The following is a 27,707-nucleotide window of genomic DNA, read 5'->3' on the forward strand; positions in this document are numbered from 1 at the left end:
ACACAACTGATAGCATTGGCCTGTGCGCAGACAAATATACCGAGTATCTATTAGAATACAAAGTAATGCAGGAGATTTAAAAACCACAAACAGACTGAAAACTGTCCCAGAGAATTGTTGCTTGGCAAAAGGATTAAGCTTTATGTATAAGGTGAATAACTTTGTTGTGCATGTTAAATGCAGTCACTTAGTTTGTTTACAAGAAACATTCAGCGAAAAGATAGAACTTTCGTTTTTCCCCACTATTCAACAAATGTCATAGCAGCGGTGTAGATGGCCTCTAAAAGAGATGGGAGGTGCGAAATGCAAAATGTTTAACACCGCACCCCTAAATCTTTCCTATATGAACCCAGAACGCCCTTGCACACTGAAGGCATGCTATCCTAATATTTGGTCGCTTAAAAAAGGAAATGTAATGTTGATACATATTATTAAAAAAATGGGTGTGTCTTTCGTATCTCTTAGTAAACTGAACAAAACAAGTTTGACCTAGTGTTACTTTCATAAAGATCACATTTGAAGAGTGAACGAAAGCAGTGCACAATATGTAGTCACTATATGTTATAGAAGCACTAAAGGTGACATATGCATTCAAAAAATGCCGACTTACAAGGGGGGAAAAGAAGGTGGGAGGGTGTTAGACTTAGCAAATAATAGACCATCTATATTATTTTTATAATAATAATAATTAATAAGCACATAATGTGATTGTGACACAATTATAACACACTCATGAGCTGACCAGACTATCTAGTGACACAGTTATAACATACTCATTATGAGCTGATCAGACCATGATCAGGTACACAGGTAAAGGCCGCCAGTAACTAGGCATACTGCACATCCATCACGCACACAAAAAAAAGGGGGGGGGTGTCAAACTCTAGAATGATTGAACCGTAAACCCACGGGAACTGCTAAAAAAAAAGGGGTGGGGGGGGGGTGGGGAGAGACTTTGAATGATAAGACAATGTCAGACGTCAATCACATGCCTCACCCAAAACGACGTCCGATGGTCACTCCACAAAGTACACAGTACAATCGCACACGGACAATAGTAGGACTACGCTAGACGTGTATTTGGTATATTTCAACTTTAACTGATAAGCCAATTCATGCTTAAAAACAAAACAAAACAACAAAACAAGCAAACCATCCGACTGACGGATTCGAATTGTTCTATATGTCTAGTTCACAACTATCAATGGATTACATTTGGAAGTGAACTCGGATTAAAAGCTTCACATTCTTATTGAGTCCTAGTTAATGACTGCCAACAGGCGCCAGTGCTGGTACAGACGTTAATTAATATAATACAAGAAATGAAGCACTAACGAAAGACTGCAACAAGATTGAACGGAGTCTCAACACTTAGTTAAATATACGTTTATGTCTTGGTCTTTTTTGTTGACAACTTGCATGACTCTAGAGATGACCGAAAAGCTATCACACAAGACTGCAGTATTAATTGTGACTGTGGTGACGTATGCAGTGACCACATGGTGCCAGGAGTCTATAGCCACAACAAAAGGTATCAAGAAAGTATAGTTAACAAAAAATATATTAGTATTTCTTCTTAGTTGTACAGATTATAAGTGTTGTTGATGTTGTTTTTCAGTCAAGTTTTTTAAGGACTATATAATTCACTCTAATTAAAGATCAAACAGGCGCTTATATTTACTACAGAGTTAAATAAACAAATAGAGACCGTGGAACATTAAATGTTTGTTGTTTTGTTTTACATGTTTCGGATGTTCCTTCAGAGTTGAAGATAATTACTTCCTAGTCCAAACCTCCCGCAGGACGACGGGGGATGGAAGCGGGCAGGGTTTGAACCCTGGACCATCGATAAATCTGAACGACAGTCCAGCGCGCAAACCGCACGACCAGGCAGCCATCCATCCATTATGCGCAATGTCTTCTGTAGAATTCAGTCTAGGCTACTGTCTAAACTCTAAACTAAAATATTCTATGCCATAATCTCTGACTACATCCAGTATTGTAGTCTAGATTATAATCTTTTTATGTTACTAAGCCAAACTAGAATCTTCTATGCCATATCATAAACTAGATTCAGTATTCTACACTAGACCACCGTATTTTAATGTTACCAATTTAAGATCTATATCAAAATAATATATTTTTATATACTCTGATTTATACAAGGGTGTAATCATACGTTTAAAAAAAAAATAAATGTGTCTTTTTAAAACTATATTATTGATTAGTTATTAAGAGTAAAGTAATTGCTCTTACAAACAATTATCAGCTTCATAAAGGAGAATTTTTGTGTTGTTTTTTTTTTATTTTATTTTTTCAATTATTAGTTATCTGCTCAAAAGTCACGTGTCATGCAGAAAGTTATTTCTAACCATAGTGCAGGCTTATCTTCTCTATGTTACTGTATCAGCTTGGAAGCAAACATACATTAACGGGATATTTTTTTTTTAATTTTATATGCACAAAACATTCAGCTTCTCTAATATTGTGAAAAAAAATCACTTTAAAAAAATATAAAAAAAAAATATTTGCAATACTAGTGGAATCTGGGGTAATAAAGAGAGGGTTAAAAAAAAACGCTCAGTTATATCAATGGTAAATTATTACATTTAACACATTAATATTTTCAGTAATCAACAAATAGATCTAATTAAATTTTTTATTTATTTTCTAACAGCACCAAGGCAAAAGGCTCAGTTGGTCAAAGACTATGACTACATAGACACTGGTGTAGGCTATGGACTAAACAAACTACGAGATATTGCAGCACCCACAAACTCGGGGCTGCCGAGGTCTCAAGGTTCTAGCTCCAAAACAGACTCCATAACTTTGGGAGAGAAATACGAGTGGTTAGTGGATAGGCTGAGGTCAATCAAACACAGAGGCTCCCCAGAGATGATGGACGAGCTACAGAGGCTTTTTCCGGAGCTGAACATCACCAAAGTATACAACTCTCTCAGTCCTCCGCTCAGACAGAACTACGAGCAGCCAAGGAAAGCATGGCGCAGTAACACTTCGCGTCTGAAAGAAGAGGACGAGATGGAGGGTCACTGGGTCAACGGAACTCTTCAACCGGGAGAAGGCCCGGAGAGGGACGATGCCTACTACTACAACGGCACCTGGTACCCAGGAGTCAGAGAAGTGGAAGATGGGCATTACGTCAACGGGACGTGGTACCCGGCGCCCGGCGAGGCGGATGAAGGTCACATGGTGAACGGCACCTGGCGTGAAGAAAAGGAAGAAGAGGGTAAGGAGGAGGAAAACGAAACGGAAGAACTCATGTGGTGGCAGCTTCACCACCCGAAATGGAGAGAAGGTGAAAAAGAGGCCCATCATCACAAATCAACCGAAAATGAACAACAACAGCAGGAGAAAAACTCAAATTCACCAAACCCAATTTTCGCACCTGTTCCAATGAATATAGACACATACACAAATCAAAATCTCCCCCGTCGCCCTTCGTCCTCGCCGCAATATCAGCGACCGCAGTCACAACCCTTTCATCAACATTCACCGAACCCGCAGCCCCGAGTTCAAATCCCCTTGGTAAAAGATCCTGCCGCCCCTTCATTCATCGAAAACAAGCCTCTCCAGTCAAAAATGATGGGCAACTCTGGACCGGAACCACTCGTTCAAATGGAAAGAGTGCCGATACACTCTAAACCAAATGTAGACACTGTGTTAAAAGAAACGTCTTTAATAGACACCAACTTGCACAAGCAATACGGGATGTCCTCCACGATGACCTGGGGGATCGTCATTGCCTGTTTCATCGCTTTCACATTCATCCTGGCACCCTTGGGTTGCATTCTGTACAAATATCGTATGGAAAAAAGAATCAAGAAGAGGACGTTTCTGAAACGTCCGGAGCACGGGTCAGTGGACGAAGGGATCATGGACGCTATGGTGATGTCCGAGCTTGGAGAGACGAACAACTCCAGGATCAAGATGATCGGCAAGAAACCCAGCCCCAGGACAGCGCGTCACGATAGGTCACAACAACCTAACAGCAGGCGTGGTTCGTCAACCTCCACGATTTCTTCCAGATTGAGATCTGAACGCAGGCCGCTCACAATGATGGAACTTGGAGACGGTCCAGAAATTTTAATAGTATAAGATCTCATTGAAATGAGCTTTTGAAACAATTATTCTAATATCCTATAACGCATACATAGAACTATACATAACAAAAGAAATATAACAGAAAAAAAGAAATAAAAAGACAAAAATCCTCGACCAATTGTTAAATCGATGTTTCAAATTGTGTTCGTACAATAATATAAGTGTATTTAAGGTCTACTAAACTGACGAATCTGGCACTAAACCATTGTGTTGAGTTTATACTTTATTGTAATAACGCCCCGCCCCGCCCTATAAAAAAAAGAATTGTATTAGCTGGTTGTTGCCGATGTTCTATTGTTTTAGTTTCGAACACAAATGGCAATACGGTCAACAACTACATGGAAAACACAGAGGACTGCTCATTATAAGAAACCCAGCATTAATAGAACTATTACTAGAAGTCTAATTACGTTTGCAGCAATCAAGACGGGACCATCCTGAAGTTTGGGAGGGATTTTCATATCGGCTTCATGATGTTTGCGCCGCCGGTGGTGGTCACATTGGGCAAAGCATGAAATGAAAACTTGAAATTTGAATACAGCACTTTTTGGTGGGTTAGTATAGCGCAATGATTTTTACGTTTACTAAATATCACTGACTAATATTCTTTGTTTTAAAAAAAGGATCAATTTTATGTAACCCTCAAAGTTATTTTAGTTTGTGACAAAGACTAGATCTATGGTGACCACATATAAAAAAGCAGATAGAGATAGGAAACCCTAACAGGAAGCAGGAACATAAAGCTACTTATAGTTTAGGCTGCATTGAGGTGTCAAAACGAGTCAACGCCCCACGAGGGAGCGTTCATTTTTTTTTTTTAAATTTTACATCACGACCACGATAATTGCTTGTGTATCTCATAGTAAGTAAACCGAAGGGGTTCTCATTCTATACTGTATGACATCAAAGCGATATACCCTTCACACAAGCCATTCCCCTTAGCTTCCCACGCTAGGACAACTTCAAAGGCCAAAGATATACAAACCAGACACCATTCCCAATGTATCAACTACACAAGCGTGCACATAAGTCCGTTTGTTACCCTAACAATGATGTACGATGATCTGCGAGAACTAGTCCAAGTTAAAGACAGATTAAATACAAAAGTCTCTCGAAACCACTGTTTGAACTATAAATAAAAAAAAGAGCAGGGAGGGTACTCTGATAAGTGATCCAAGAATAAGAAGAGAAAGTGTACGTCGTGGGAGGAAGGGGGGGGTGAAAACATCCATTTCCAAGTTTCTGAAAGGTCACCGCTTCGTAAGGGTGTGTTACGGCTGTATATAGATAACAAATTAGTCCAAAAGAATATGTGCATTAATTTGGGTATTTGATGTTGAACTGCTGTTTGGCGAGTGTTTAAACGTGTGAGAGGTATTAGGAAAACACAACAGGGACATTCTAGACGGGCTAGAAAATATATTGTTTAAACCGTTCACTGGAAATTCAAAATAATCCGAGAAATCTATGAGCTGTGTATTTAGTAATCTAGAGAAATAACGTTTTAGGTTTAAACTAGCTGACGCAAGAATTGCAACGACACGTTTTCAACAAGCATTGTTTTACATGGAAATACATCAATAAATCAATTCAATACCTGTCACCACTTTCTTGGATTTTCATTGTGATTGTATTAAGAAAAGTGTTACCTTATTTGGGACAAAGAAATTTGTGTCAAGAAGTTAAGTAGAAAAGTTAGTGTATTTGTGCTCTGTCCAATAAGACAAAGGTTTCTCAAAATGACCAGTGTGTTAATACTTTGTATCGGGATCTACATCTGGAGCGCTATGATGTTCTTTGTAACTGGTCAGTGTCCTACAGGCTGTAGTGAATGTCTGCCAGGAAGTACTGCAGTCTGTGGGTCAGTGTGTCCAAATAAAATCAGTTTACCAACAGATATTACAACTTACGTTCAAAAAGGAAATGGTACTTGTGAAACATCAGGAAGACCATGGGTACTTCGAACTGACAATTTTATCAATTACACCAAGCTGGAAAATATAAGTATTACCTATTCCAATGTGGCTGCCATACACTCAATACAGCCTCCGTTCAGGCATTTGACAAATTTAAGAGTTCTTTCGTTAGCACACAATATGTTCAGGGGTTTCGGCAAAACTTTATTAGGACTGACCAAATTAGAAGAACTGGACTTAAGTTATAACTTGATGGGAGCGTTGTTAAATAAATCAATGGAAACATTAACATCATTACACACTTTGAACCTGGATCACAACCGCCTGAGTCAATTAAATAAAGAAACATTTCAAGGACTTGTAAGTCTCCAAACATTGATTCTGTCTAACAACCCTCTCGTCTCATTGGATCCAGATTTATTTCAGCCACTGACTAATATTGAAAACATTTATTTGAATAATGTCAACATCCAAACTATACCATCCGGTTTAGTAACTCATCTGACAGCTCTCAGAAACCTTGATCTTTCCAACAATTCTCTATCGACTCTAGGTGATGACAGTTTTGATGGGACATCTCTAGATAATTTAGATCTATCCTCTAATCAACTGACATCAGTTCCAACAGCAGCCATGAAGCGATGCAACAAACAACCCACACAACTTTTACTGGCCCACAACCAAATTTCAAGTCTTTCTAACTCTGACATCAAAGATTTCACAATAGAAACTTTAGATCTTAGTCACAATCAAATCAGTCAGATTCCAAGAGACTTGTTTCAAAATGTTAAAATCACTAATATATATCTCAACGGTAATCCTATAAATACGATTGAGAAAAATACATTTGATGGCCTCCAATTGTCCAGTCTTGACCTTAGCAACACTAGACTAGTGTCTCTGCCCAGTTCAACAGAGGCCTGGCTGAAAAATACATCGGCCAAAGTCAATCTCAACAACACTAACTGGCAATGTGACTGCGACACTCTTTGGTTGGCCGAACTCTTGACCACTCACACAAACATTGTCTCACCGACATGTGGAGTCAGCACCAAGTATTCTGGTCAACTTTTGTCCACTGCAACAAATCAGATAAGAACAGACTGTATAACTACTACAACACAATCAACAACAACGATCAGTCATTGTCCAGCCAACTGTTCACAGTGTGATCCTGGAGGTACTGCAGTATGTAGTACAATTTGTGTATCTAAAGCCAATATACCAAAGGACATAACAACATACATACAAACAGGAAGTGGTACATGTAATGGAGTAGGCAAATCTTGGATACTTCGAACAGAACATTTTATCAATTACACAAAACTTGAAAATATCAGTCTCACTAACGCTAATGTGGCCAACTTTCACCCAAGAGATCATCCTTTTGAACATTTAGGAAACATTTTAAAATCTTTGTCACTTGCTCATAATAGAATTATAACGTATGGAAGAAATTTAGAAAATTTAACCAAGTTAGAAGAATTGGATCTAAGTTATAACTCCATTGGGGCAATGTTAAACAATTCATTGTCAAATCTTAGTCTATTAAAAACTCTTATCTTTGAACACAATCAAATTAAACATTTATATAAGGAAACCTTCACTGGACTAGCCAGCTTACAAACACTTGTATTGTCACACAATCCTCTAGAATCTATTGACAAAGACACATTTAAGCCGCTGACCAAAATTGAAACTGTGAAATTAGAAGATGTACAAATGAATGACATTGATCCAAATTGGTTCGCTCAACACAAGACATTGAGGAATATTGATCTTTCACACAATTTCCTCAAGTCAATTGATGAGAGAAGTTTTCTGAGGACGTTTTTAGAAGACCTTGACTTGTCTTACAATAATCTGACGTCAGTACCTACAGCAGCAATCAAACTATGTACTAAGCAACCAACAAGACTTTCATTAGCCAACAATCAAATTCCAAATATTTCCAACGCTGATATCGTTGACTTTACTGTGGAAACTTTAGATCTTAGTGACAATCAAATCAATCAGATTCCAAAGGATGTGTTTACAAATGTAAAAATAGAAAGTGTTAATTTAAGTGGTAATCCGATTGATAAAATAGAAGACGGCACATTTGATGGACTCCAGCTGTTGAACCTTGACCTTAGCAACACTAGACTCGTGTCTTTACCTAGATCAACAGAAAAGTCGTTGTCCACTACATCCACCAGAATCAATATCAACAACACTAACTGGCAATGTGACTGTGACACTCTTTGGTTGGCAGAGCTCTTGACCACTCACACAAACATAGTCTCACCGACATGTGGAGTCAGCACCAAGTATTCTGGTCAACTTTTATCTAATGCAACAAATCAGATAAGAACAGACTGTATAACTACTACAACACAATCAACAACAACGATCGGTCATTGTCCAGCCAACTGTACACAGTGTGATCCTGGAGGTACTGCAGTATGTGGTACAATTTGTGTATCTAAAGCCAATATACCAAAGGACATAACAACGTATATACAAACAGGAAGTGGTACATGTAATGGAGTAGGCAAATCTTGGATACTTCGAACAGAAAATTTTATCAATTACACAAAACTTGAAAATATCAGTCTCACTAACGCTAATGTGGCCAACTTTCACCCAAGAGATCATCCTTTTGAACATTTAGGAAACATTTTAAAATCTTTGTCACTTGCTCATAATAGAATTATAACGTATGGAAGAAATTTAGAAAATTTAACCAAGTTAGAAGAATTGGATCTAAGTTATAACTCCATTGGGGCAATGTTAAACAATTCATTGTCAAATCTTAGTCTATTAAAAACTCTTATCTTTGAACACAATCAAATTAAACATTTATATAAGGAAACCTTCACTGGACTAGCCAGCTTACAAACACTTGTATTGTCACACAATCCTCTAGAATCTATTGACAAAGACACATTTAAGCCGCTGACCAAAATTGAAACTGTGAAATTAGAAGATGTACAAATGAATGACATTGATCCAAATTGGTTCGCTCAACACAAGACATTGAGGAATATTGATCTTTCACACAATTTCCTCAAGTCAATTGATGAGAAAAGTTTTCTGAGAACGTTTTTAGAAGACCTTGACTTGTCTTACAATAATCTGACGTCAGTACCTACTGCAGCAATCAAACGATGTACTAAGCAACCAACAAGACTTTCATTAGCCCACAATCAAATTCCAAATATTTCCAACGCTGATATCGTTGACTTTACTGTGGAAACTTTAGATCTTAGTGACAATCAAATAAATCAGATTCCAAAGGATCTATTTCAAAATGTACTTATAGAAAGTATCAATCTAAGCGGTAATCCGATTGATAAAATAGAAGACGGCACATTTGATGGACTCCAGCTGTTGAACCTTGACCTTAGCAACACTAGACTCGTGTCTTTACCTAGATCAACGGAAAAGTCGTTGGCCACTACATCCACCAGAATCAATCTCAAAAACACTAACTGGCAATGTGACTGTGACACTCTTTGGTTGGCCGAGCTCTTGACCACTCACACGAACATAGTCTCACCGACATGTGGAGTTAACACTCAATACTCTGGTCGGCTCTTGTCCACTGCAACAAATCAGATAAGAACAGACTGTATAACTACTACAACACAATCAACAACAACGATCAGTCATTGTCCAGTCAACTGTACACAGTGCGATCCTGGAGGTACTGCAGTATGTAGTACAATTTGTGTATCTAAAGCCAATATACCAAAGGACATAACAACATACATACAAACAGGAAGTGGTACATGTAATGGAGTAGGCAAATCTTGGATACTTCGAACAGAAAATTTTATCAATTACACAAAACTTGAAAATATCAGTCTCACTAACGCTAATGTGGCCAACTTTCACCCAAGAGATCATCCTTTTGAACATTTAGGAAACATTTTAAAATCTTTGTCACTTGCTCATAATAGAATTATAACGTATGGAAGAAATTTAGAAAATTTAACCAAGTTAGAAGAATTGGATCTAAGTTATAACTCTATTGGGGCAATGTTAAACAATTCATTGTCAAATCTTAGTCTATTAAAAACTCTTATCTTTGAACACAATCAAATTAAACATTTATATAAGGAAACCTTCACTGGACTAGCCAGCTTACAAACACTTGTATTGTCACACAATCCTCTAGAATCTATTGACAAAGACACATTTAAGCCGCTGACCAAAATTGAAACTGTGAAATTAGAAGATGTACAAATGAATGATATTGATCCAAATTGGTTCGCTCAACACAAGACATTGAGGAATATTGATCTTTCACACAATTTACTTAAATCAATTGATGAGAAAAGTTTTCTGAGGACGTTTTTAGAAGACCTGGACTTGTCTTACAATAATCTGACGTCTGTTCCTACAGCAGCAATCAAACGATGTACTAAGCAACCAACAAGACTTTCATTAGCCCACAATCAAATTCCAAATATTTCCAACGCTGATATCGTTGACTTTACTGTGGAAACTTTAGATCTTAGTGACAATCAAATCAATCAGATTCCAAAGGATCTATTTCAAAATGTACTAATAGAAAGTGTCAATCTAAGCGGTAATCCGATTGATAAAATAGAAGACGGCACATTTGATGGACTTCAGCTGTTGAACCTTGACCTTAGCAACACCAGACTCGTGTCTTTACCTAGATCAACAGAAAAGTCGTTGTCCACTACATCCACCAGAATCAATCTCAACAACACTAACTGGCAATGTGACTGCGACACTCTTTGGTTGGCAGAGCTCTTGACCACTCACACAAACATAGTCTCACCGACATGTGGAGTTAACACTCAATACTCTGGTCAGCTCTTCTCCACTGCAGCAAGTCAGTTGAAAAACGATTGCAATAGAAGTAAGTCATGAACACAACTTAAAGAGTGAATGAAGTCATTGAGTAGACATTGAAACTATTATCACGTCTCATTAATTACTTTTGAAACAAACCACGGTTTACCCCAATAAGACTAATAGTAGATATACGGGTATAGAGAATGGTTTAGTGAAAAGCTTTTTTTAAAAAAAAAATCCACATGCCACTGAAACGCCAAGTCTCTTTGCTAAGTATATAGTACTACGATGGCAATCTCTAAGATCAAAGTACTATTAAAGAACTACTATAATTGACCACCGGCAGACTTTGAGCTGGCAAAATATGTAGGCCGCAACTGCACTTTTCATTAATCTTTCGACTAGAAGTCACTTTTTTTTCGTTGTACAAATGATATAAAAGTGAACGAGCTTTTTTGTTTGTATGTTGTTATTTTTTAAATTTGTGACAATTTATTTATTCGACAATTCTGAGTTATTTTAAGTTATTCATAGTTATAGAGCATATAAACTAAATATTGACTTCAAAAAGTGAGTTTAATTGGCATTACTAGGCTGAAGGATACGCCTATACAGAACAATGCGCTGGATTTTAAGACAAACGAACTGTCTCTGCCATTTTATGTCGATACTCTTCTGACCTTTACAATATATAATATCTTTCGAATATGCAGCATTGAGCAAATGTTTTTACCTCAGTTTGATTCACTGCTATGTTGTTAAGGTAGAGAGTTAAATGCAGTATGTAGGAGTGAAAATGAGATTTCTAAGATTGCAGGATAAGTTTATAATTAGTTGTAGAGAAAAAATTATACAAATATAATACATTTGTGGGAATTTCTTAGACACCTAGATAAATAATGGTTTGGTAAAAATGAGTTTTATTTCCAAAGGTATTGAAATCATTTTTAAAAGCCACATTACAAACAAAAAATCACAATCCTTATGGCCCAAATAAACTCACTAGGACTTGTATTATAATATGAGCGATAACTTATTAATATTACATGACACTTTTATAAATAAATTCTTAAACGTAGTACTAGATAATTGCTACTAAATAAAGTACTACATTTTAATGTTTTTATTTCTTTTATTCAAAAGCATCGACAACTTCTACAACCACAACAACGACAACTTCAACAACCGCAACAACTACAACGTCTACAACTGTAACAGCGACATCTACCACTCCCGGAATAACGACATCGTCTACAACCGCAACAACTTCAATAACAACGCCAAAAAAGACAATAACGAAGCCGCCAAAAGTCTGGACGACAATACCAAAAAATAAAACAAAGCCCAAAGCTTGGACAACGTTGTTAACATCAACAACGACCACTACCACGCCTACAACCACTACTTCGCCTACAACCACTACCACGCCTACAACCACATCCACGCCTACAACCACATCCACGCCTACAACCACTACCACGCCTACAACGACATCCACTTCACCTTCAACGATTACTCAGCCAAATAATAAAACAGTGACGCCCAAAATAAAAACAACCACGCTAAGAAACAAAGAAACAAAACCATTGCACAGCAGCACAACTCAAACTACAACAAGGCCGCCTAGAATTACTAAAGTCAAAAGTTTAACAACTACAGGAAAGTACAACAGAACTAAGCCCATGTGGACGACGCCAACCACCACAGTGACGACGCCATGTGCAGCATCGACAACACTATCAACCACATTGACGACGCAAAGAACAATATCTCCGAAGCTAAGTACCCCAACGACGACGACAACAACTACTTCCACAACGCCTTCAATTACCACAACTTTGCCATTCACTGTACCAAATAATAAAACGGGGACCCCCAAAATTAAAACAACAACGCTAAGACACAAAGAAACGAAACCGACAACCAGCACGATTCTGACCACAACCCAAAGACTGCCTAGAATAACTAAAGTCAAAATTTTAACAACTACAAGAAAATACAACAGAACGAAACCATCGATGACGACACTAAACACTACAGCGACGACGCAAAACATCACATCATCAGTCAGTACAGCAACGACGCCAACCACAACAATGACTATCTTATCCGCCGCATCGACTACAACGACAACAGACTCAACAACGATATTGACGAAAGTAACTGTAACGCCTAGAATAAAAACAACTACTCCTAAATCCAAGATGACCAAACCCACAACGACGACCATTGCGGTTACTACGACAGCAAGATTACCAAGAACTAAGATAACAAGGTCCAAAAACTTAACAACCACGTCGAAATACAGCAGAACTAAACCGACAGTAACGAATACGACTCCAACAACATCTACACCTTTGAAAACAACAACATCGACATTAACCAATGCAACATCTACACAAAAAGCTACAACGTTGACTCCAGCTACAACATCAACGACCACATCTACATCGGTAGCAAAGGCAACAGCGACAATGAAAATAAAGACAACTTCACTAAAATCTAAGACAAAGTCCATCGCAACAACTGCATTGCCTACCACAGTGAGATCGTCGAGAATAACTAAGTATAAACTATTAACTACAAAATACAGCAAGACCAAGCCAACCTACACCTTTACTACAACAGCAGCAGCAACAACTCCAACGACCACAACAACCATGCCAACGACTACAACACCGTCAATAACAAAACCAACGGCGACGATGAAAATTAAAACAACTTCACAAAAATCCAAGACGAAGCCCACAACTACAACAGCATTGCCAACCACAATGAGAACGCCAAAAATAACCAAGTTTAAATTGTTGACAACATCAACAAAATCCAGCAATACTAAACCAACATACACTTTCACCACAACGGTAGCAAAGACGACACCAATGACCACAACGACAGCACCAACAACCACATTAAAAACGTTAACCAAAACAACAGCAACGCCCAAATCAAAAACAACGACGCTCAGGTCCAAGTGGACGAAGACAACAACACCAAGAGCCAAAGTCACAAAGGCTAAAAGTATAACAACGACGCCAAAAAACAAAATGAGTCTAACAACATCGACCACACTCACCAACCATACATCGACACAAGCCATCGCCTCATCAACCTCAGTGGCACTACCACCAACAACAACGACAATTACGAACACCCCAACTACAGCAGAAACAACAACAACAACGTCGACTCTGGCGACTGCACCAAAGTCAACAACAACGACGGCCCCATTAACAGCACCAGCTACCCCAACAGCAACGATGAAAACCAAAGTAACAAAATACAAAGCAGAAACGACGACGCACAAATTCAAAATAACAAAAAATTTTACCAAATCAATAATACCACAAACACCAACCACAACTATGACAACCACAATGATAAGCACAACCACAGCCGCAGATACAACTAAATCATCAGCAACGTCATCGACATCTTCTCCATCCACACAATCTTCAACTCAGCCGCCTTCGTATGCAGCGGCCTCGAAGGGAAACTCAACAGATTACATTCCCTTGGTGCTGATAGGTCTAGCGGCTACCGTGATGCTCTGTCTAACAGTGGTGGGTACAGTCGTCACACACTACATGTGCGTGAAAAAAGCTCAGCAGCAAAACGAAGTAAATGTACAGCCCTCGTCGATCATCCCTGCCTGGTATCCTCGATATTACTGAGACGCAGGTATATTCTACCAAGATACAAGAGAACAATGAGACACTAAGATATTATAGACAGCCAGACACACGCAGTCTGCTACAAACTAGACGTGCGCCTCTGATGTTCAAACACGAACAACAAACAAAAACAAAAACGTTTGGTGTATCCTTGAGTCAACAAGTGTGTGTTCACTTTAGTTCTAACTAACTCCAGCAGGACCAAGTCAAAAATTTAGGAAATGCTCGGAATGTCCAATAGCTATTGACTTAATACTTTTGGCTATTCACTTTTTTTTTTTCAAGACACACAAAAGTAGCAACAAATAAGGTAAACAATGAACAGGACTGACTGCTTCGCCCAGTACTTACAGCACAAGACTTTAAACATTTAAAGCTGATAAAACTAGGGATGATTTCAACTTGTGTGCAGACTCCCAGCATAAGAATACGGCATCGCCAACGGTACCAGAAAAAAAGCAAACAACTACCAAACTACAATCAACATTAGCTTAATGGGAAATGACTATATATAATTTACCATTTCAATGTTCTGTTTTTATCTTTCATTTTTATTGTTTTTATTAATGTTCTGCTTGACGCAAGGGACACAACTACAAGTGAATAATAATTCCTCTGTATAGAGCAGTAACCAGTGACAGCATAAAGACTTGCTAGACTTAAATCTATAAAAAGATCAGATAAAATACTGCTAATTGTTTTTTTTTTTTAATTTAATTTTTAAAGATTTTCCAGACATATTTATTTGTTTTCATTCATGTTCTGCAGAACATAAGGGACACAACTACAGCTGAATTATTTCTTGGCAAACCAAGAACTACAACCAGTGACAGCAAACAGACTTGCATGTCTCGGCGCTATAAGAAGATCACAATAACCAATCACATACTCCACAATTACTTGTAATACATGAACACTTAAAATTAGTCCAATATCTATAAGTAACTGCGTACCAAACAGCCGTGTTTTCTACCAAAGAAAGATATTTGCCTGTATATTTACACATTGATAGTCAATTTGCCCATGTAAAAATACCTACAATCATGAAAAATCAGCTTCAATATGAAGCATTTAAAAAGAAAAAAATTCGTATGTAAGCTTAATTATTGATACTTTTCTTATACCAAAATAACATAATGTTTCATATCGTTCTATACATGTTATGTATTTTGTGTTTACGCTGTAAGCATGACAGTGTATGTGATAGATTTTATGTCATGAACTTATGAAAGAACCTTTGTGAGACTAAAATATTAAATCACATTCAACTACAACGTGAATTTGAAACTTATTTATTTTAATTGTTAGTTAATTTCATTCGTTTCGTCCTCTTCCTAGCGATAATTTTATGGAAAGGTTATTACAGACCAGGGGAGACAAACCAAGAAATATTAAATATCACCCAAAAAAAAAAAAAAGAGAGAAAGCTTCCATTAAATTAGACATTTTAATGTGTGGTCATGGCCACATTTATGCTGAGTGCAGAACTAGAGAGGAAGATACTAACAAATGGAACTGAGATGCTTCAAAAAGATACTACGTATCATATAAAAAGACCGCATCACAAACGGAGAGATTAGAGACAGGATTAGTGCAGCGCATGGGCGTAGCCGGGGGGGGGGGAAGACAGGATTTATACAGCGCATGGGCGTAGCCGGGGGGGGGGGGAGACAGGATTAGTACAGCGCATGGGCGTAGCCGGGGGGGGGGGAACAGGATTAGTACAGCGCATGGGCGTAGCCGGGAGGGGGAAGACAGGATTTGTACAGCGCATGGGCGATACCGGGGTGGGTGTTGGGGCCCATCGAAATGATCGGAGTTTAGTGAATGATGTTTTGCTTTGATTTTGTTTATTTTAGGTGAGATTTTAATACTAAACCATCACTTGCCCCAACAAAGCCAAGAGGGTTTTGAGGTTTAAATCCCTTAGCAGGGGATTTCGCAGCTAAATCCCAATCTTCTATAAAGCAAAACAAAAAAAAAATGCAAACGACAATCCCCAAATTCCAAGAGAACAGCTAAGGAAGATTTAGATTTTCAAACGCCTCCGAAATTTACGATAAAACCGCTTCTTCAATATAAAAAAAAAGAAAAATTACACAATTAAAATGTTTTCAGTGTAGCCAAAGGGGATTTGAGTTTAAACCCTCCTTCAGTGGGGTTTGAAGCTAAACAATACCTCTTCAATATTATGAGCTTAGCTAAATGGGGTTTTGGATTAAAAAAACAACAACAGACAGATATTTTTTAGTTTAAAACCCCCCAACAGATGATTTTGATGATAAAACTTCCCTTTCGATATAAAATCAAAAGCAAACTACAGTTACCTAAGTCCAAGAGCGTAGTCAAGAGAGGTTACACATTTCTACAAGTGGCTGGGCTACATTAATAAAGTGCAGTGAATAGTCATCTGCCGAAATTGAAAAACACTATATGTGGCTCAACAAAAATGGCTGAGACGGATTTTAGGAGTCAGTTATAGAGATCGGGTCTCAATGAAGGAAATCCTATGTTGAACTTTGAGTCGACCCCTTGGTAAGGTTGTGACAGAGCGTCGCGTGAGGTTTGCTAGTCATGTTCTCCGACAAAATGAATTACGCATAATAAGAGTTGCAATGACATCCTAGTACAACTTGGCGCCACACATTCATGGAGGTCCTCAGACATATTTTTGTAGAAACAGCTTGCCCCCAATGCGCCGAACGGCGCGGGAGGATTTAAGTCAATAAGAATAGCACATTATTTCCACTAACTGTAGGATGAGCCTATTCTAGGGCACAATAAACGTCTTCCGAAAGAATGAATGGTCAGAATGTAATAACGATTAATTAATTATGTACACACACCCACACATACATACATATATATATATAATTTTTTTTGGCCGGGGTGAGGGGAGAGGGAGAGAAAAAACAATTCCCCCCAACCCCCTCCCCGAAAAAATTCCTAGCTACGCCCATGGTACAGCGATTGTAGCCCACGATGACCTGCAAAAAAAAAGCAAACAAAAGCTCTATGGCCAAATGACCAAGATCCTAAGGGGCTCGCAAAAGCCTTCCTTCAGGGGAAAGCAGAAAAGGCAGGCAGAGTAAGCATTAGAAAGACAAGATAAAAGAATGGAATGTCATTGAAAGAGATCCAAGGCAAAAAGACAAAGGAATGGAAAAACACGGTGAATAGATCTAGTGTGCTGTCCCAACAGTCCAACAGACTCATGGACTTGTGAAGGTGAAGGTGACGTCTGAAGTACTAAAAGATTCTTCCATCGTTTCAAGTGGCGAAGTGTCAAATGTCAACATGTCACTGAAACACCAAGTCTCTTTGCTAAGTATATGGTACTTCGAAGACAATCTCTTAGATCAAAGTACTATTAAAGTACTACTGGGATTGACCACCGGCAGACTATAAGCTGGCAAAATATGTAGGTCGCAGCTGAACTTTTCATTAATCTTTGGACTGGAAGACAAGCTTAATTTGTACAAAGCTTATATGAGCTTACTCTGTTTGTCTGTCGTATGTTGTTTTTTAAAGTATGTTTTTCTGTTTTTCTTGTTTTATAATCAATTCCTAACTTATGTTCAAATAAAATAATTCAAGTTTCAAATTGTATTAGTCATTGACTACTAAAGAGATTACGATTTACCAGTATGAACACTGAACCCACAACATTATATAGTGTAAGCTAACGGTGGGAATTTAAAAAAAAAATAGAATTAATGTTTCTGTACATCGTAAATTACAGCAAAATATTTGTCCTAATTTTTAAGAATGCTAAAAGCATATTATTATTTAAATATTACATATTCGATACAACCTAACATCTCATATATATATATATATATATATATATATATATATATATATATATATATATTTATGACATGATTAGGATTTAGTTATTTGTTTCGGGAATAAGGGGGAAGTTTTAATTAGCGACAAGTGACGTGACAGATCTTTTAAAAATAAGAACGCTCTAAGCGACGCTAAAAGGAAGACGCTTCGTGTAGAATAGAAGACTTCAGTACAATAGAATAGATACAGATATACGGACATAGCTGACAGCAGACGATTCCCTTCTTGATTATTAAATATCGTTATAGAACAACATCAGCGTCGACTACATATTTGATTGTTTCGGCCTTTCGCCGGTGTTACTGAATTAGTTGTGTTCAGCGTTACTTCCAGTCAGATCTACACTAGACAGATTGCCAAGCATCAACACCGCGCGGAGGCCTTAACAGTTTCTTAATGTTTTCTTGAGTTGAGGTGTCCCAAACGGAGGATGCATATTCTATTATTGGCCTAACCAAGGTTAAGTAACATTTTAGTTTTATGTTCTTATTTGATTTATAGAAATTTTTTTTAATAAATCCTAATGCTTTGTTTGATTTTTTTGTAGTTTCATCAATATGTGGATTCCATGATAGTTTTTCATTTATTATAACACCTAGGTATTTTGCGTTTTTAGTCTGTGATACTGGTTTGCCATGAATAAGATAAGTGGAATTAATTTGTTTTAGTTTTTTTGTTACTCTTAACAACTGACATTTTTCTGGGTGGAAAGACATGCTCCAATTTGATTCCCATTTCTGTAATTCATCTAATTCTCTTTGTAAAATATCTGTGTCTTGTGTTGTTTTTATTGTTCTATATATTATGCAATCGTCTGCAAATAATCTGACTTTTGTTCCTGAACTAATGCAATTTGGTAAATCATTTATGTAAATTAAAAATAGTAGTGGACCCAAGACTGTACCTTGAGGTACACCTGAGTTTACTGTTATCGGTGTTGATTTAGAGCCATTTATTATTACAGTTTGTTCTCTCCCTATCAGAAAGTCTTTAATCCACTGATGCAGTGGACCATTAATGCCGAAATATTTTAATTTTTTAAGCAAACTATGGTGGTGAACTTTGTCAAAAGCCTTAGAAAAATCTAGTAAGATAGCATCTATTTGTTCACTATTATCTAAACCTTTTGAAAAATCATCAATTAGTCCTATTAGTTGTGTTTCACATGATCTATATTTCCTAAAGCCATGTTGGTATGGTGTGAGGACATTATGTTTGTCTAAGTGGTTTATGATGTTGCTACATATTATGTGTTCTAGGATTTTACATGTGATGCTGGTAAGTGATACTGGTCTGTAGTTCCCTGGGTCAGATTTTTCTCCTTTTTTAAATAGGGGGGTGACATTAGCTTCTTTCCAGTCCTTTGGTACTCTGCCCTGGTTAAGTGAAGCCTGAAAGAGTATTTTGAACACTGGGGCTAGCTCATTACTTAGTTCTTTGAGTAATCTAGCTAGAATACCATCAGGTCCAGAAGCTTTATTTGGTTTGGTGTTGGCTAATAGTTTTTGAATTCCATTTTCTTGTACTACTATATCTTCTATGTTGTCTACTTGGTTCAAATTCAGTAATATGTCTTTGTCTCCTGGGGCTGAGAATGCTGATGCAAAGTATTTGTTTAGAATGTTTGCTTTAGTTTCATTATCATTATGTATTATGTTATGTTCATCTTTTAATGGCGCTACGCCTGTTGTTTCCATTTTCTTAGACTTAATGTATGACCATAGGTTTTTGTTGTTATCTTTAGATATTACATTGTTTATGTATTCACTCTGCAGCTGTCTGCTTACTTTTTGGGTTAAGTGTTTAATTTTTATATACTTTTTGTAAGCTCTTTCTGCATTAGTTTCTTTAAATTTTCTATAGAGGTTTTCCTTCTGTTTACAAAGCTTCTTTAGTCTATTATTAAACCAGCATTTATTTATTTTGTTTGATGTGTATTTAGTTGGTATATGATTTTCTATAATGCTTTTAAGATGGTTTTTAATGAAATTCCAGAGGTCATCGACTGGTTGGTTAATGTCTTTTTCTAATAAGAATGTTTGTTGAAAGTTTAGTACAGCTTGGTGTAGTTGTCTTCTGGACGTAAGAGTGTTGTCTGAGGATGACTGCGGTGCATTGGACTTTGCTTGCAACGTGGCTGCAAGCGAACCTGCAGCTCCCTTGAGAGGCGTCTGTCGGGAAGGTCTGCTGAGACAGCGTGTCCGATCAACGGCTGTGCTGAAGAAAACAGTGCTCGACCCTATCTCTTTGTGTGGCAAACGGCCACGTCATTATCGCAACAACAGCCTGGTCAACTGGAGAAAGAGAAAGCGGCACTGGAGGAAAACAATGCGGATGGTTTCGTGGGGAACACGCTCCCTGCCGCCTGTGGAACCCACTGATCGACCTCCACCTGAACTGTCAAACCTCAGCTGCACTGTTTCTTTTCGGGACGAAAAGTGCTAAGACGGGGGCAATGTTATGACTTTGCCATGCGCACCGCCATCCAAGATAGTGCAGAAAGAAGGTGCGCACTATCTGTGACTAAACAAGTCGGATGTTGACATTAGGACTAACGATTTCCGCCGAAGTCTAGAGCCAATATGGAGATGCTGTGCTCAAGGCAGATGCCCCTTTGTGTTTGTCATGACTCAGTGTAAATAAACGTCAATGTCCTCGTTGAGTTGCCTCACTTAAGTTATTACAATATATTTATAATATATATGCTATTGTGTTATTATTAGATTAGCTCATGTTGGTTGTTTAATTGCGGGTAGTATGTATGAATTGTATGTATGTTTGTATGAATAAAAAGGGCATTTATAAGGCGACGATGTAGTTACATCAAGGAAAAGTAAGTTTTATAATTTATTCTTTGTATTTGATCATGATCATACATCAGTAAAGAGTTAGGTCGTGTGGGGACAAGTAAGTGGAGAGAGGAAATAAAATACACTTGTAACTGCCCGAAAGAACGTTAGGTGTATAGTGGGAGAACGAGTATTGATAAATGTCAATTTGTCATATTAGGTAAATTGTCTGTCCTGACGTGTGAGGGAAAGCGGTGTAACTTCTAGAACGTGATGTGATGAAGTATAGATAGACACACCTATAGTGGCAGCGCAAACGAACTATGTCTGCGGTCACCTATGGCACATCACATTGGACAGTATCAGTTAGTGACACTTGAGGGAAATATGTGTTCAGAGGAACTTGATTGTGGACACAGAAAGAGAAGTTGAAATCGCAATCAAGACTCAAGTTGTGTTGTCTTTTATGTTTCCCTACATTTTGGCCCTTGCACATTGTAAGACTAAGACAGAAGATTAAAAAAATTGACAGGCAATTTTTTTTTGCGGGAGGCGGAGGAGTTGTTATGACATGATTAGGATTTAGTTATTTGTTTCGGGAATAAGGGGGAAGTTTTAATTAGCGACAAGTGACGTGACAGATCTTTTAAAAATAAGAACGCTCTAAGCGACGCTAAAAGGAAGACGCTTCGTGTAGAATAGAAGACTTCAGTACAATAGAATAGATACAGATATACGGACATAGCTGACAGCAGACGATTCCCTTCTTGATTATTAAATATCGTTATAGAACAACATCAGCGTCGACTACATATTTGATTGTTTCGGCCTTTCGCCGGTGTTACTGAATTAGTTGTGTTCAGCGTTACTTCCAGTCAGATCTACACTAGACAGATTGCCAAGCATCAACACCGCGCGGAGGCCTTAACAATATATATATAGGATCGTCAAAATTAAATGACATTCCTACAAATAAATTCAGTATCTGTGCTGATCATTTGAATAGCTGTGAAAACAATTCAAACCAACAACAAGCATAAAGACTTTGAGACCAAAAACATAAAGAGAAGACATAAAAGAGTATCAGTTCTTGTGTAGAGCAGAAAACGAAACTAAACAACTCGAATCCACGCAGTTAAATGACTAGTACGAATAATGAACAATTAGATAACGGTGAACAATTCAGAAATTACATTTAAACAATTAGCCCCTTGTTTTAGTTCAAGTTCTCAGAGTTGAAACTAAAGACTAAACTCAATAAAGGTAAGACTTCAATTATTAGATCTTCTGTATCAGCCAGTAAAGAAAAGAGGCCGGAATTCATTACTTTGTTTTCCATCTCATGAGAAAAGTTATCAGTTACTTCCAAAACAATGCTGTATTTATTGTCAGTTTAATTAACAAAAAGAGAAAAATGGTAAACATAAAAAAACATCAATTTGACAATCACGTGATCAATATGAATGTGTTGATCAATAAGAGATACAATAAATCGATTGTGCAGATCCAACACAAAGAAAACTTGATGAAACACAAAAACTTGCACAAAGGTGCAGAACAATCTAGTAATTCACGGGAGTCACTAAAACCAAATCTCCGTCACATACAGGATAAAAACTGGACCACACCCACCAACACAGAAATTAATTTTAAAAAATTGATAGAAAATAAACAAGCTCGGAAATTATTTATCATCATTTTATCTTGAGTTTACTTCAACATACTGAAAACTTCCTCATACCAATAAAGAATTACCTATAAAAGATTTCCGTAATCTTCAAAAGGTATTTTCACTTGTGGTGTCTTTTCAGGTACTGAATTATGCAGCATACAAAATTTGATTGAAGGAGATTCATTTAAATATTTATTATTTCAAAATTCGCTTTGAAGTTTAACTCAAGATTTATCCAGGTCAGGATCACAAGTGTATTAAAATATTGTAAAAAGGAAATTGGCTTGTGTTGCCAGGTGAGAAAAATGACGTTAAAAATGTATTGGAGCATTTTCCTTACTTTATACATTTTCTTGCCCGCTGTTGTTGGTCAGTGTCCACCAGGCTGTAGCCAATGTGTACCTGGAGATATCGCAGTCTGTGCCTCAGTCTGTCCGTCTAAAGTTCAATTACCAACAGACATTACGACGTATGTCCAAACAGGACGAGGAGCCTGTAATGTCACGCCAACGTGGCTGTTAAAAACGGATGATTTTATTCCTTACACAAACCTTCAAAATGTAAGCATTACACATTCTAATGTCCTTAGTTTCGATAATACAGATCCACCATTTGAACATTTAAAGAATCTCAAGTCTCTTTCACTGGCACACAACATATTCAGGACAATTGATAAACAATTTATAAATCTAACAACATTAGAAGATTTGGACTTGAGTTACAATTTTATAGGAATAATGCAAGATAGATCTTTGTCATCGCTGATATACTTAAAAAGTTTAAACTTAGAACACAATCGGATTAATAGTTTATCCAGTGAAAAGTTCTCAGGACTAGACAGTTTACAAAACCTTGTACTGTCACATAATCCTATCTCTTCCATTGACACGGACACCTTCCAACAATTACAAAATATTGAAACTATAAAGCTACAAGATGCCCAAATCAAAAGCATAGACCCTGGATGGTTCCATGGTCTCACAAGATTAAAACATATTGACCTTTCCAACAATTCTATATCGTCCATCAATGATGACAGTTTTGTTGGTACGGCTTTAGATGACCTGGACTTATCTTATAATCATCTGACATCAGTTCCAGTCACTGCCATTCAACGTTCTTCTCAATTTTTAATTAAACTATCACTTGCTCACAATCAAATAGCAAGTATTTCTAACTCGGATCTCAAAGACTTTACTTTTGGAACTTTAGATCTAAGTGACAACCAAATAACTCATATTTCTAAAGACTTGTTTGATAATGTCAACATTGTGGAGACCATTGATCTCAGCGGCAATCCAATAACAAGTATTGATGACGGCGCACTAACACAACTGCAACTGGCACAGAAACTTGTTGACCTTAGCAACACCAACCTAATGTCCTTACCAAGGTCAACAGAGAACTGGTTGGCTTCTACATTCACAACAGTAAACCTGAACAATACAAACTGGCAATGTGACTGTGCTATGCTCTGGTTTGCAAGAATAACTTCAAAGACAAACATTGTCTCACCAACATGTGCAGCCAGTACTAAATATGCTGGTCAGCTTGTGTCTATTGCTGTCCAGCAGTTAGAGAAAGACTGCATGACTACAACAGCAAAGACAAAGAGAACAACAACACCAAAGAATAACAAATTAACGAGAACAAAAAATACATCTACGACAATAAAAGACAAATCTACTACACCTAAAACAACCAAAGTGACTAATAAACACTTTTCAAAGTCACAAAAACCAACTACACTAACCACAGACACGACACAGACAATCACGCCAGTAAGTACAACAGCCTTCACAAAAATGAAAAGAACAACAACTGGAAAATCAACGGCATCATTGAAAACAAAAGAGTTCAGAACGATGACATCAACAACACAAAAGACGACAGTAACATCACCTACACCAAGCTCAACCTCAAAAACCTCAAATCCCACAAATAAAGCCTTACCGGCATCAAGTACTACAGCAACATTACCAAGTACAACAACACCGACTACATCAGTTTCTAGCTCTACAGTAACATCACCAAGTACAACAACACCGACTACATCAGTTTCCAGCTCTACATCAACATCAAGTACAACAACACCGACTACATCAGTTTCAAGCTCTATATCAACATCAAGTACAACAACACCGACTACATCAGTTTCAAGCTCTACATCAACATCACCAAGTACAACAACACCGACTACATCAGTTTCAAGCTCTACATCAACATCAAGCACAACAACACCTACTACATCAGTTTCCAGCTCTACATCAACATCACCAAGTACAACAACACCGACTACATCAGTTTCCAGCTCTGCATCAACATCACCAAGTACAACAGCACCAACTCACACACCAACAACTACAACTCACACACCAACAACATTCACTCCATTAGATCCTCATGGAGTTACTCAGCCTAGAGTAGACTGTGAGAAAATATCTACCTCAACATTACGTAAGTATCTAGTCTTTCAAACTAGAACATTATGTTCTTAGAACCTGATAAAAAAATATATAACATACTCATAGTTTCGAGTTATTAAATTCACTATTCTGTCATCTGTTTCTATGGCCAACGGTCAACGAGCAGAGTGTCATGTGACCAAACCGTCGTAACATTCCTCAGCTAAAGTCAGGTACCCATTAGAGCTGGGTGGAAACAGATGACCTTAACATCATAGATTTAACATAGATCGAAAGGTCTGAAAAGGGATATTTTTTTTTTTACTTTAATTTCACTATTAACTTCAACAACAATAAAGGTTAATTTTCTGATAAGATTTTTAGATTTCTAAGATCTCTAGAATTATTACAGATTTTAAGAATTTAAGTTTACCATCTCGATGATACCTTTCAATAAGTAGAAGAGAGAGAGAGAGAGAATAATAATAATAATAATAATTATAATTATTATCTATAAGGACATTTTTCTTACAATACAACAGTATTTATAAATGTGTCATCATCATCACCATCAAACTCTATTAGAGTGAGGGCTTGAGAGGCTCAAATCCTCTCTTGTAAAAGCCCTGGACAGAAACCCTGCAGTCTTGCGTAGTGCATAAATGTCGCCATACAGGTCGAGAATTTTGGGTTTCCCAGACCTGTCGAGACGGAGATCAGCAAGTCTGGGGCAGTCAAACAGAATATGAGGCACGGTTTCCTCTTCTTCCCCACAGCGGGAGCACCGTGAATCAAAATAAATGTGTCAGTTAAATGTGAACGATAGTAGGTCAGTGCTAAACACAACTTAGAATATTTAAAGGTAACATTCTTATTATAATATCATTGTGTCTGCAAATCTTGTTTAAGTTGGGCTGTGCATCACACAATGTATCATGTGTTTATAACGCATTTCGACTTATTTATGTAAACACATTGAGAATAGAATTGTTTACTAGTCGGTACACATGGTAAAAACAATGTCCTGATCTATAGTTACGTGTCAAAGTGGTTAACGAACCTTAAGTCTCTAAGACATGTTAAGACACACTACTTGATCGGCATGTTGTTTTTTTTATTAAGTTAAGCTTAACAGTTTCAACCAACTAATGCGTGATAACATAAGACTTGATCATGTTTCATTACAGCACCAACTTCAAGCGAGAACATCAAAAGCACAAAGTGCGATCAAAGTACCACGGCGAGCACAGCCTCGACTACAGACCCTACAGCAACGACGACAACGACTACCGTTGGTTCCACAACAGTAATTACGGTAACAACGCCCACTGCGACCATTGTCACCACGAACACTCCAGTTGCTACGACCACAACCGTTGTAGTAGTAGCGCCAACACCAGCGACAACGAAAGCCAATGACGCTTGTACTGCAGCTTAAGATCTGAACACCCGCTGGTGTCCAAAACCAAAATGTCTGGGCTGATAAACTATATCCCAAACTGAAAATTAGTTGTTGTTTTTTTTCTCCAAATAATTTGTCAAAAATTCATTACCTTAAGACCTTATGTATTGTAATCAAATGTGTGTACCAAACCATACTAACATCGACCACAGCTAATAACACACACTCACACACAGACAAGCGATTCAGACTTTACAACAAAATAATGATGCATCCCCATATTCAACCTTCATTTCACAGATCCAAACTGAACACATTATTATGTTAAAAAGAGGCTGACAACATATAGGCAGAGAGAGAGACAACTTTGGCGAAGAAATTTATTACGCTAATCATGATTTAGCCAATATGAATATGCCTGCAGGTAGCAATTTTAAGAAAAACTTTGCTGTACATTTTAGTTTGAAAGAATGTCTATACGTTTGAATTATGTTCCAGAAATATAAATATATAAAATTATCTGCATGTACAAATGTTCAGATAAATGCTGATACTAAGTTGTCATTTTTTCATTTGTAAAACATAGAAACTGTACAACCAGTGTCTAGATGTCTAGCTTTCGAAAAGCTTGCAAACAAGGTGATTTGTAATAATCTTCCTATCATGTGTTATCTATGCATTGCACGAGTCTGCAAAATTTAAAATACATTAGCGAAACCTCTATTTATATATTTAAAAAGCTTAGAGTTGTACAGCTTTACCTCTAAATCATTATGTTGTTGCTGCTTTCTATTCACTGCACTACAGCATAATATTCATGTCTTATATACTAAATGTGAATTGCATGTAATGCTTAATAATAAAAGAGAATGTTTCAATAATTTCAGACATGTTTCTTAATATATGTATAAACAAACTATTTGTTATTACTATAACTTATTTTAAAAACAAAACGTAAGCAATGTCAACAAACATTTACTCGAAGCCTAATCTAACTTCACAACAGGGCATAGTACTTAATATGATTCAGTTCAGATGAGATGCTTTAAAATTTGCACATAAC

General features: G+C 37.3%; 4 protein-coding genes across 15 annotated transcripts in view; 3 read left to right on the forward strand and 1 right to left on the reverse strand.

Annotated features, from left to right (window-relative positions):
- The window catches only part of LOC106071594 (kinesin-like protein KIF13B), a 325,865-nt gene that overhangs the window by 120,023 nt on the left and 178,135 nt on the right, over positions 1–27,707 (reverse strand). The window lies entirely within an intron of this gene.
- On the forward strand, positions 949–5,310 carry LOC106071924 (uncharacterized). The gene is made up of 2 exons (XM_056015160.1): positions 949–1,531; positions 2,678–5,310. The coding sequence occupies exons 1-2, from the start codon at positions 1,390–1,392 to the stop codon at positions 4,114–4,116; spliced, it is 1,581 nt and encodes a 526-aa protein (XP_055871135.1). The 5' UTR covers positions 949–1,389; the 3' UTR covers positions 4,117–5,310.
- On the forward strand, positions 5,355–15,796 carry LOC106071923 (serine-rich adhesin for platelets-like). Its single transcript, XM_056015139.1, has 2 exons — positions 5,355–10,914; positions 11,994–15,796. Exons 1-2 carry the CDS (start codon positions 5,862–5,864, stop codon positions 14,522–14,524), a joined length of 7,584 nt encoding a protein of 2,527 aa, XP_055871114.1. The 5' UTR covers positions 5,355–5,861; the 3' UTR covers positions 14,525–15,796.
- On the forward strand, positions 22,930–27,525 carry LOC129923581 (uncharacterized). The gene is made up of 2 exons (XM_056015153.1): positions 22,930–25,294; positions 26,430–27,525. Exons 1-2 carry the CDS (start codon positions 23,143–23,145, stop codon positions 26,678–26,680), a joined length of 2,403 nt encoding a protein of 800 aa, XP_055871128.1. The 5' UTR covers positions 22,930–23,142; the 3' UTR covers positions 26,681–27,525.

Source organism: Biomphalaria glabrata, chromosome 17, assembly GCF_947242115.1.
Source record: "Biomphalaria glabrata chromosome 17, xgBioGlab47.1, whole genome shotgun sequence".
Lineage (NCBI taxonomy): Eukaryota > Metazoa > Mollusca > Gastropoda > Planorbidae > Biomphalaria > Biomphalaria glabrata.

Coding starts and splice junctions, on each gene's coding strand:
- LOC106071923 (XM_056015139.1), top strand. CDS start 5,862: ATGACCAGTGTGTTAATACTTTGTATCGGGATCTACATCTGGAGCGCT. Junction 10,915..11,993: donor GAAAAACGATTGCAATAGAA/GTAAGTCATGAA, acceptor TTTATTCAAAAG/CATCGACAACTTCTACAACC.
- LOC106071924 (XM_056015160.1), top strand. CDS start 1,390: ATGTCTTGGTCTTTTTTGTTGACAACTTGCATGACTCTAGAGATGACC. Junction 1,532..2,677: donor GTCTATAGCCACAACAAAAG/GTATCAAGAAAG, acceptor ATTTTCTAACAG/CACCAAGGCAAAAGGCTCAG.
- LOC129923581 (XM_056015153.1), top strand. CDS start 23,143: ATGACGTTAAAAATGTATTGGAGCATTTTCCTTACTTTATACATTTTC. Junction 25,295..26,429: donor AATATCTACCTCAACATTAC/GTAAGTATCTAG, acceptor GTTTCATTACAG/CACCAACTTCAAGCGAGAAC.